The sequence below is a fragment of the Amborella trichopoda genome, chromosome 13 (assembly GCF_054954075.1).
Source record: "Amborella trichopoda isolate Santa Cruz 75 chromosome 13, AtrichopodaSantaCruz75HAP2 v2.0, whole genome shotgun sequence".
In the NCBI taxonomy this organism is placed as follows: Eukaryota; Viridiplantae; Streptophyta; class Magnoliopsida; order Amborellales; family Amborellaceae; genus Amborella; species Amborella trichopoda.
This window is the reverse complement of record NC_142348.1, coordinates 28,875,523-28,887,699: the sequence shown is the minus strand read 5'-3', so window position 1 is coordinate 28,887,699 and position 12,177 is coordinate 28,875,523. Positions and strand designations below refer to the sequence as shown.

Genomic DNA, 12,177 nt, shown 5'->3' with positions numbered 1-12,177 from the left:
CATTTTATTTTATTGAAAATATTTTTTTTATATTTTTCGCTAGTGCGAGTTTAATAGAGGAATGGACATCCAAAATTTGGTGTCACAATAAGTTATAGAAAAAAAAAATAAAAATAAAATAGTGTAGAGACATAACATTGTGATTGGGGCAATCTTAGCCCTCCATTTAGAATGGACAGTTGGATAAGGGGGATGATAGAACTTCTATGCTGTAGGGGAAGCATAGAAAGCTTGCCATTTTATTAATATCTAATTTTTATTTTGATTCTGAACAAGAGCAACCTTTTCTTATGTTCTACATTTCCTTTTTTTTCTGCTTGATTCTAGCAAATGTTTTATCTATTTTAGTTCTGGTTATTCACGTAGGTTTTTAAAAGGGAAAAAAATCAGCTTGTTATTCATTGATTTATGAATTTTTTGAATCTTTGAGAATTATTTGTCTAAAGTTAATGTGATCATAGTTACAGAAAATTTTTATACTAACTCTTGAGTGCTTAATCCAATAAATAGGGCTAGTTCGGGTGTATCCCAAACTAGCTGATTTCTGAATGAGGATCTAGAAACATAGCAAGAAGCGCTTGGAGCAGTTTGGACACCAGGGAGTTTTTGAAGTTTGGATGTTAAATATCTTTTGCATCCAGGACTAAAGCAGCATCGTAAAAAATTTAGTTGAACTTCAGATTGTTTGGATGAGAAGGTTTTCAACTCATTTTTTTGGCCGATAACGTTTCTATATTCTGTCCCCTGCTAACCTCTCTCTACATTCATTGTAGGCAGGTTTTTTGAATTAGAAGGTTTTCAACTCGTTTTTTTGGTCGATAAGGTTTCTAACTTTTCTTTCCCCTGCAAACCTCACATTACATTCATCGTAGGCATTGTTAATGGAGGGAGGGAGGGACCTCACTCTACATTCATCGTAGGAAAACTTTTTGGATGAGGAGGTTTTCAACTCATCTTTTTGGCCTTTAAGGTTTCAAAATTCTCTTTTCCCTCCTAACCTCACTCTACATTTATCATAGGCATTGTGAAGGGAGGGAAGCAAGCTCAAAACAAATGTATCATATAGATAAGACTCAAAACAAATGATTTGGTAACTGTAGAAAAGAAAAGATAGATGGAGTGAGGCTCAAAACAAATGTATCATGTAGATAAGGCTCAAAACAAATGACGGTAACTGTTGAAAAGAAAAAGAGGGAGGGAGGGAGGCTCAAAACAAATGTATCGTGTGTATAAGGCTCAAAACAAATGACTTGGTAACTGTAGAAAAGAAATGGAGAGAGGGAGGGAGGGAGGGAGGGAGGCTCAAAACAGATGTTCTGTATAGAAAATATGAGCTGCTCCTGACTTTTTTTTTGAATCATCCAAATGACTTGATAACTGTAGAAAAGATTAAGAGAGAGGGACGGAGGGAGGTGAAAGCAAATGTATCGTGTAGATAATATGAGCTGCTCCTGATTTTTTTTGGATCGTCCAAATGACTTGGTAACTGTAGAAAAGAAAAAGAAGTTCTTCCAATGTATATTTGAAAACATGCAAGTTTTGTAAATCATCATTGTCCAAGCCTTGTTCCAATTATTTAGGGTTGGCAAGTTTTGTAAATGATAAGCTTTTTTTATTTGAGATCCAAACTTAGCCCTTCTGCTTTTGAATTCCTTTTTACGCGATGCCTCAGTATAATAGAATATTAGACTGCATGTGCCTTTTGCTCTGTGTGTGTGTGCACGTGCGCGTGCGTGTGTGTGTGTGCATGAGTGGGTGTGTGTGTGCGCGTTCTTGAAGGGCTAACTGATCATGTCCATAGGTGCTTTTGCTAAAGGAAGAATAATGTATTAATGCTTTCTTGATTTCATGTCCTTTAATATTCATATTTCCCTTCTTCAGTGGGCTACATTCTTGGATGAAGAAGGGCGTATAGTGGATTCAAAAGCTTTAAGGAAAAGGATTTTCTATGGAGGAGTCGAGCATGGTCTACGGAAAGAGGTGTGTAAGGTCAATCTTGGATTGGTTCTCCCAAATGTGCAGGATTCTAGATGACATTTGTTTCACAACAAGTGTGCTTTGTCTTGTGTCAGGTATGGAAATTCCTACTAGGATACAATGAATTTCATTCCACATATGCTGAACGGGAGTTTCTTGAGACCATGAAGCGCTCAGAATATGAAACCATAAAACACCAATGGCAGGTTTGCATATATTATAGTTATTGCTGCTAATTCAGTTTGTTTGCTTTTATTTGAGAGGAAATTTTAGAAAGTAACGGAATATGCATATAATATCATAATTTTCATGCGTTTAGGCATTCATTTTCATGTAGTCTGCTTTGCAAGTGGCACTGGCTTATTCATGGATAGGCAGTATTCATGGGCATTGAATGCTAGAAATAGGAGATTATGTTCAATCATTTCCTCAAGGGTAATTTAAAATCTTTAGATTCTCATAAAGATGTTGCATTTATTTGGACTTCAAAAATTCTAAGATTTACTCTTGAGTATATGAATTTGGAAATATTGAGGAGAATCAAATGGTGCTCCTGAGGGAGCATATTGTAAACTTGCTCTTGCAGCCAAAACACTTTGGAGGATTTGTTTGACCCCAAAAACTTCCATATCATCTTTATTCATGTCTGGAGAATTTGTTAAAAACTTCCATATCATCTTTATTCGTGTCTGCTATCTAAATGGAAATTCAATCCGTTCCCTAATGATGATCTAAATGAATGTTCACCAAGTGAACATAGAACATATGTGAATTCCAAGAGTTTAAAATCTTTCATTCTTTTGTTTTTTAAAATAATAATTGCCCATCTGGTGAATCACTTTTTGCGAACTTATAGATAAAACAATCCTTCTAAAGGGTTTTCCCTTGAGAGTATGTATTCAATTTACTTCTATGGAAGTATGCTATACATGCGTGTCAAATAAAACTTCAAAAAAACTAGGAATAATTCTGGGAAAGATAGGAATGCCGAATAGTTATGTTAATTTGATGTTGGTTTGTAGTTGCGAACACTCATGATTAGTCATACAAAAGATCGCACTAATAAGCTTTTACCACAATTTCAATGTTCCAATGGCTGGTTACCTATCAGAGATGAAGCATACTCATTTTACATCATAAAGGCTCCATCTAGTGGCATATATATAGAAAAAGAAGACTGTATCTAGTGGCAAAAAAAGGTGCAACAAGTGCAGCATCTGATAAATTTGATGGACTAAAAGTTTCCAATATCAATGTGTTGCTAAATTGTTTTGTTCAAAGTCGCATGGCATTGGCATTGTGTTACGTGATCAATTTAATGAACAAAATAAAGGTATGAATTCCTTGTTAGCTTTGACGTCTACAAGCTTAAAGATGAGGAGGGTGAAACCACTAATCTAATCCTTAAGTCAGTACTGGTGAAAATATGGGAGTCAAGATCTTCACCCTTTGAAGCACATTTGATAATTTTTCTACTGCAAAAGGACCAAAAATAAAGTGCAAAATCGTTCACCACACTAACAATTGATGATAAAATTTTTCACCTATATGTGCTCTTAAAAAAAGTGCAATCTATTCTCCCAAAAATAATCCATCAAACCAACCATATATCTCAAAATAATAGTTAAGAGTTAGAGAAAGAGACCCAATGAAAAATCTTTCTTTCCTTTAAACATAGAGCGTCATTATAAAGAGCAAGAGAAGGATTCGGTAACCTTCATTTGTCAAGGATGACTCTAATGATACCAGGTAAGGACATAAAAATTATAGTTCAATGTTTTTAGTGTGTCCATACAATAACCGTAGATCATAATCTTATATTGTGTTATCTTTGCATATCCAATTTTTTTTACTCTTTTTTACACAAATTCGAAATATTCACGATTCTCTAACTTAACTAATTTTTGGCGATTCGTATTTTTGAACCGATTATTTGCCGCTAAGTTTTTGGAGAAAAACCAATTTATTACGGATGTTTTGGTTTACTTATATATTGGTATTCCCCGAGTGCTAACTCTGCGCTGGCAATCAATAATAATGGTCAGATATTATATTATTCATATGCAAAGCTAAACTTACTGATCATGAGGAAAGGTACTGCTAGTCACAAATTCTTTCCTCTATGCTGGTTTCATTATGCTTGTGGTTGTAGTCTATGGAATATTTGGGACTCTCTTGAGCCGTATCACTACGCCAATGAAATCTGTTAATGATTGTTATCATGATTGTCGGACTGCGTATTTGAGCCTGTATTTGAGTCTAACATGTTTCAGAGATTGCGTATCCTCTTGTTGTGCATTGAAACTGCATATTGAAAAAAAGGAAGTAAATGTATAAAATGAGGGTAACCAGAAACTATTTGAGACAATCTCTAATGCCTGGATGTATTCTTCTTGAAATATGGCATGCTTCTTTACAAATATCAGACTCTTAGCCCTGTTTGTCTTTACTACATCCTGTTAAATCCATTTGGTGTCTCCGTCCCCGGTCCCCATCTCTCTCTCTCTCTCCCTTTCTAGGGTGTAGGTCTCAGTTTGTGTACATTCAACAGTATCTTGATGTATAGCTTTCTCTTAATACTATATCTTGCTTAAATTGAAAAAGAAAGGGGGTAGAAGTAGTGAATGTCATGTCCTAATGAAGCCATGATTATCCCCAGAATAAGAGAGTGTCTCCTTAACATGCGGTATTTTTTTCCTGAAGGTACAGTTGCAAATATTTTTCATGGGTTTCTAATTACTCAGAAAATGAACGCCAGTTGGTTTCTGACATGTCACTATATATTACTCTTGCAGTGTAGTTCCTAGCATTTTAAACTGAAACCTTAATCTTGTTTCCGGACTTTTTAATATAGTAACAGTCACTGTGATCTTATTTTGAACAACTTTTAGTACATCTATCATTTTTATCATGATTTTGTTGCGAATATTAATATAGGTGGATAGAAGTATAGTTCTGAGTTCTGACATTTGTTGCAATGTAAATCTGTATGACACGATAAGGATAACCACTAGATTAGAACTTCTGAATGCCAATTATCATGGAGGATCCCTTTGAATTTTTCGTCTCCTGATACATTGTTTCTCGTTCAGTTTCTGAGTCACATATGCATTCTATTTTGATATGAAGAAAACAAAGTCATACTTCATTTTTGTAGAGTATATCACCTGCTCAAGCGAGGAGATTTGCAAAGTTCAAAGAGCGGAAGAGTCTTATTGAAAAAGATGTGGTACGTTTTACATTACTAATTGCAATGTTTTTTTTCCCCTCGTGCTTTCATGCATTTTATTGAAGTAAATTTGTCAGTATGTGAATGATAAGATCTTATAATCTTCTTTCGTTTTAATTTTGAAGGTAAGAACGGATAGATCTATTCCATTTTATGATGGAGATGAAAATCCGAATGTGGGACTCTTGAGGGACATATTGTTAACCTTCTCCTTTTACAACTTTGATCTTGGTTATTGTCAGGTAAGACTTGGTCAATTTTAGTACCTATGATTATATCCTCTGTTGATGGACAGAACTGTCATTTATCTTTTGTTTAGTCTTTACTTTTTTTGCCTTTAAATAAGGGCAATATTATCCATAAATTATAATCAGGGTTATTAGTTAATGTTATAAGAGGTGTAAAGGTCACAAGTGATTTTTGAGCCACTCACTTTCCCTCTCTATCTCACATTTCTCTTTCTCTCCCATCTTCTTCTTCATTATCATCTTTATTTTCTTTCTTCTCTTTCTCAACAATCGAGAATGTCTCTTCATGCATCAAATATGGAGTCATCTGGACCCCAAATTACCACAATCAGGTTTGATGGAAACAACTATTTAGAATGGGCCAGGTCGGTTAGACTATTTTTGGGTGGAAAGAAAAAGTTGGGATACATTGACGGCCGTGTGGAAAAACCTGACCTGAAGGATGTTAAATACGCAGACTGAGAGGCTGAAGATATGGCTATTATGAATTTAATACTATTTTCTATGTAGCCCAATATGAGTCGATCTTTTATGAACAACAATACCTCTAAGGAATTATGAGAGGCAGTCTTGGAGTACTATTCCCAAAAAGAAGAAAAAATTGCAAGAGTTTATGAATTGGAACAGCAAATTAGTGATTTTAAACAAGGTGACTTGTCACTGGTAGAATATTGTGCTCATCTACGTGGTCTTTGGGATGAATTAAGCCAATATCAGCCCATTCGGTGTCCTTCTTGTGCAAAGGAACAGAGAGAGAGACTGGAACAAAGGAAGATTTTTTATATTTTGAGGGGAGTTAATAGAGAGTATGAAACAATTAGGTTAATTGTTCTTGATGGCGAGACTTTGTCATCACGTAGTACTGTTTTCTCCATAGTTGTTGGGATTGGAAGAGGCAATGATACTAGGATCGGGAGCGGGGGATCATGAATTGTGAGAAGATCCCTATGGTTGGAAACGCCGTCCGTGCAATGCACATCATAGTGATCGAGATCCCAACCAGGGTTCGCAAAATTGAACTTGAACGGTTAACCGGACATGGGCCCAGAAGCCGATTAACCAACTTAACCGGTCGATTCAACCGTTCTAATCGGATTCCTGAGAGATCTGTTCTGGGAGTGGCATAATCGAGATTCTAGAAGGGATTGCCTACTAAAGTAGGAGATCCCGATATCTATGGTTTTCTCCTTTCTTCGGCATGAAAAAACTCGACACAAGATAATGACAATGTTTATGGGTGAAACTGAAAGATCTGCCTTATTCACAAGTTTTAATGATAATCAAGGTGGAGGACGTTTTGGGATCCATGGTAGAGGTCGAGGTGGTGGATGTGGCTGTGGAAACCTCTGAAAAGGACACATTAGTGGACTCATTGTGGGAAGACTCGACACACAAGGGAAACATATTGAAATCTGGTTGGACGCCCGAGGCAAAACTTTCCAAGGGCACATTTAGCAACAATCAGTGAAAGTACTGCCCCCTGTTACTCAAGGGCAGCAAGATACCATCTCCTTTGAACCTCAAGAAGAGTTGGTGACTATTGCTGAAAGAGATCTCCTAAATCTCAAGCACCAGGCTTCCATTCGAGACCCTTCTCACACCTCTAAGTCTCATATTGTACAATCAGATATATCCAATGTTCCAAAAAATGTTGGGCGGCGCCTAGGCAGCCAGGGGGTTCCATGCTGCTCAACGCCTAGGCGGGCAACTAGAACCTAGGTGGCCCAATAGAAAGAAAGGTGTTTTGAAGATTGGAAATCACAATTTGATCCTATGGAAGGGATCACCAAAATCTAGTTTTTTGTTGTTTTTCTCTCTAAAATGGGCTTTAATGGGGTTTAGGCTTGAAATGAACCTAAAACCCATCTTTTTCCCTCTTATTTCTCTAAATTCCCTCCTATGAAAAGAAAAATTATCTTCTTTGGTGGTGGTGACGGGCTCAAGTCAGAAATTAAGGATATTCTTCTTTTTGGGGAAGGAGGATTACCAGAGAAATAGTTGGGCCTGGCCCTCTTTCCCCTAAGGCACATCCACGGCAAAGACAATTGGTACAATTGGGACGTGGCATGCTTTAACGCTATCTTTTGCAGGTAGACTTCAGCTGATTAAGTTGGTCTTAAGTGCTTCCTCGATCTATTGGGCTCTATCCTTTCTCCTACCAGCTTGGACATGCAATGTCTTGGAGAGATGTCAATGGAACTTTCTTTGGGCAGGCACTTCAGATGTCCAGGGGCTACATCTTTTGATTTAGGAGTCTATTTTCCTTCCTTTTGAGGAGGGTGTGTTGGTTGTTTGGGGTCTCACCGCGGTTTACCAAACATTACGGTGGACATGAACTCCCAAAAATGGGACAAAAAACACGGGATTTGGAGGCACGAGATGCTCTCTTTTTTTACGAAGTGTTAAACGCCCCCGACTCGGTAAAATTTCGAGGTGCAAATGGTCCCGGAGAATACACTCCTACGATACAACCAGATTGGAAAATAATTCCTGAGTCCCTGAGTTGCACACTCATGAGACCGTATAAAACCACAGTCACAAAAAGACTTCAGAAATAGACTTCACTCTCTCAGAAATAGACTTCACTCTCTACACTACAAACATCAATCAGAAATAGACTTCACTCTCTCACTACAAAAGTTTTCATCCAATCGGTAAATGCTACAATAAATCATCGATTGGGAACATCCTCTCTCTCACTAAAATAAGTCTTCCAATCAGGTAATATAACAACAATTTTAACATCAATTGGGAAATAGAAGCACATAGATGATCAACCCACGTCTTAAAATAAATCATTAAATGTAACAATTCATGTTACCTGAAAATCTGTGAGGCTAGTGCTTCTCATGAGAGAGACATCAAAAACTCCTAAGGAGAGAGAGAGAGAGAGAGCACGCTCACTATAGAGAAAGCTTGTTGTTTCTTGTTATCAATAAGAAGCCCCTGAGGCATTAATCCGGTAGAGTGAGAGTGTGAGTCTCTTCATACAAAGGATGAGAGAGAGACTTTTGTAACACCTCAATAAGAGGTGTCAATGAAACATACGTGGGGGGTGCAAAGTTGCCACGTAGGAGGTAATTAAAAATAAAAGTTATTTTGAAACACTTTTCTTTGCAAAAAGCTAACAGAGTGGCCTTGGTATCTGGCATTTACAAGATGTCAACCTGGTAGGCATGATGAAGCTCGCTTGAAGGCTGGTTGCTAATCCCTCCTAGCTACTCTCTATATTTTTTCAGCACAAATATTTCAAAGATTCTTCCATTTGGTTATCTAAAAACCAGAATTCTTCTCATGCTTGGAAGGGCATCTACTTTGGTTTAATTAAACTCAGGCACAATGTTAAGTGGATTGTGGGCAATGGTAAGTCCATTCATTTTTTGGGAGATCCTTGGCTGTCAGAGGTCTCTATCAGGGAAGAATTCGGCTATGACATACACAAAAGCCTGGGATGACCTGCGAAAGCTCGCTTGGCTGATTTTCTCTCTACTAATCCCAAACAATGGTGTCTGCCTGATCCCATCACTGGGCCCTACATTTTGCGTAGACCCACCACTGGACCGCGGTCTTGGGCTTGGCAAGCAGTGAAGTCCTTTACTGTCCCTCTGCTGCCTTTTGATGATTTTTTGTGTGGACTTACTCCTTGGATGGGTCTTTTTCTATTAAGAGTGCTTGGAATCATATTAGAAACATGGCCCCCACTAAAGAGATCTTAAAATCCTTATGGGCTTCACATTCTCACCTCTGAGCCAAATCCAAAGGGGTGAGAATGTACTCTGAGCCAAATCCAAAGGGGTTATTACTAAACTTGCACTCCATATACTCTGTCTTAGTCCAACTAATTTTAAAACCTTTGGATTCTAGAGCGTCTCTCCAAGGTTAAAACTTTCTATTGATGTCATTTCGGGTCTCATCAATCAAAACTGTCATCTGCGAACAACATGCACCACAGTATGTTATAGTAAGATTAAATCAAAACCCTTATTCAAGTATAATAATAAAATCAATGTCGGTGCAAACTTCGTCTATTGGGTCGCCAAAAGTCCTCAAAATCAACTACTAGAAGCTCCAAAACACCCACGAACTATTGCCTTTGTTTTGGGAAGAAATTGAAAAAATCAAAAATTTATCTATCTTTCTATAAATAAATTTATCTATCTTTCGATGAGTTGTAAAAATTGTAAGAATGACAAAAAACTATCTATCTTTCGATAAATCACAAAAGAGAGGTTTTTGGGGATTTTTTCTCTCTGTAAAAGGCATGGTTTTGGTTTAGAATATCCCCCAAAACCCCTTTCCCTCCTTTATTTTTGAGAGGTTTTTTTTCAGCCATTTGACAAACTGTCACGAGGTGGTGCCTTGCCCGCCTAGGTGGGCACCTAGATGTAGGACGCCTAATAGTCCCACCTAACTAGCGCCTAGGCATTTTTGAAAATTTTCCACCTAAGTGACTGCTTAGGCTGTTGGGCGGGTGAATTTTTTAACATTGGCATCAATATTTGTGAGTTGGATCCAATTTCGGTTTAGATTGATAGTTTTGCGTAATATTTGGATCTCTTTGTTCTCCACAACAGTGTGGCTCCTTTGGACTCAAAGGACCTTGTGTATTTTCAAAGGACAGAGACCCAAAAGAGAGCAATTGCTGCACTGTATTACCTCTGTTGTTGTTGTGGGCCTGACAAAAGCGAAAGGATGAACGTTTCACCTATCAGAGAAACACTATTGACAATCTCAATGTTCAGTGGTGCCATGTGCACTCTAAAACTTCATTTATGGTCTTCACCTCTGGTGGGATTTTGAAGAATTCATTTGTGGGTTCTTGAGGTGCACATTTTGAAACGAACATAAAGGGTTATGAATGAATAGGCATTCTCATACTAGTAACTAGTTGGACATCTCCGATTCTCTCTCTCTTAGATGATGTTTTACACATTGATTCGTTTGTGATCAATTATTTTCTCTTGCTCAATAAACTTAGTAATTGTTAGTGAAATGGTGTTCTTTCTTGAGTTAAGTATTTATTAAGAGAGTAATTTATTGAGATTTATACTTTCAGTCATGGTTTATGGTAGTACCTTTTGGCAGTCAATATTATGCATGTTGCTAACTAGTAGATTCTGTCACGTTATATGATTGCAGGGCATGAGTGATCTTTTGTCCCCAATATTGTTTGTTATGGAGGATGAGTCTGAAGCATTTTGGTGTTTCGTTTCATTAATGGAACGCCTTGGGCCAAACTTCAACCGTGACCAGAATGGCATGCATTCTCAACTTTTGGCCCTATCCAAGGTATTCTAAAAGTTTTAGAACAGAAATGATCCATAGTGAGCTAAAGTCTTGTAATCTTTTCCTTCTATGATGGTAGGCATTCGTTGGCTGGAGGATATAAATGAAGGCTTTGTATCTAAGGCCTAGATCAGCAGCTTTATTATATTGGTTTCACTGTATTCTTAATTTTAATATTTAAGATTACACATTTAAAATCGGTGTCTCCAATTTATGGCCAAATTTAAAAATTGTAAGTTATGATGCTTATACTCTTTTGATTATAAACGTTTTGTGCGTGTTTGTATATATATGTATTCTTGTTTTCATAATCTATAATATATGATGGTTTTACAAATTTACATGGAATTTGAAATTCGCTGGAAGATGTTCCCTAATAATGAACTTAGGAAACGTTTTTTGCTATTTAGTATCTACTCTTGTCTTGGCATTCATGGTGGGGGGGGGGGGGGGGGGTTGGGTACAAATTAGGGTCCGGTTTGGATGGTCTAACTTTTGGGAACAGGTTGGTTCTTTTCCTCCAATCATTTAGCGGTGAAAAGTGGCCCCATCTTCGTCTGCTCCACTATTCAAGGTTAACAGACTTTTGCAACCCCAAGTGTGAACAAAAGCTGCCAAAACGACTTTGACCGTAAATATAACTCTTGTATATAAATATTTCCCTTGCTTTTTGGAGTTGTTGGCCTGTCCAAATGGAGCCTAAGCTGATCGTTCTGTTAAATGTCTGATCTTTTATTTGTCGAATTGGTTTTACATATTTGTCCCTTCTGCTGCATCATGGCATCGTTTATTAGTTGCTTGTTAACCAGATTGCAATTCCTAAGACCTTAAATGCCTTCTTGTCATATCCACTGAAAATGGATCAGCTCTTTTGTTTATAAGGCATTCATGATGGTTCACTTTTTGTGCTCTTATTGTAATCTTGTGAGATTTTTTATAGTTTTCTTTTTCACGTTTCTGTGCTTTATATTGGTGATGATATAGACTGATAAAATACACTGAAGTGGGTTCAACCAAGTTGAGACATTTGTGGAGACCCAAATATGACTTGAAAAAACATACAGCCTGAGATGCCAAAGCCAGTCACAGGTAATGCTGTGAGTGTAAGATGCATTTAGTGCATTCCAACGAAACATGGCTAGGAATGTGTTGGCATCAGTGTTTTAAAAAACGCCGAGTCGAACCGGACTCGCCCGGTTCGACTCGGAAATCGTGAAAAGGGGACCGGATCGCTTAAAAAATCGGAAATCGTCCGGTTCTAGAGAGAACCGGACGATTCTGTACAGTGAATCGCCGATTCACTGTACGGAATCGGCGAGTCCGAACAGTGAATCGGCAAGTCCGTACGGTTTTTTTTTTTTTTTTTTTTTTTTTTTTTTTTTTTTTTTTTTTTTTTGTAATCCGTGATAGATTTTTTTGTAATACTTGATCGATTTT

At 37.4% G+C, this 12,177-nt stretch overlaps 1 protein-coding gene across 2 annotated transcripts in view; it reads left to right on the top strand.

Moving 5' to 3' along the window:
- LOC18444959 (RabGAP/TBC domain-containing protein) overlaps nucleotides 1-12,177 on the top strand; it is a 48,762-nt gene that overhangs the window by 21,969 nt on the left and 14,616 nt on the right. For both annotated transcript variants that reach the window (XM_011629023.3, XM_006855114.4), the window contains 5 exons: nucleotides 1,882-1,980; nucleotides 2,073-2,183; nucleotides 5,135-5,206; nucleotides 5,332-5,448; nucleotides 10,594-10,743. In XM_011629023.3, coding sequence (XP_011627325.1) covers nucleotides 1,882-1,980; nucleotides 2,073-2,183; nucleotides 5,135-5,206; nucleotides 5,332-5,448; nucleotides 10,594-10,743 — 549 coding nt within the window. The remainder of the gene's footprint in view (nucleotides 1-1,881; nucleotides 1,981-2,072; nucleotides 2,184-5,134; nucleotides 5,207-5,331; nucleotides 5,449-10,593; nucleotides 10,744-12,177) is intronic.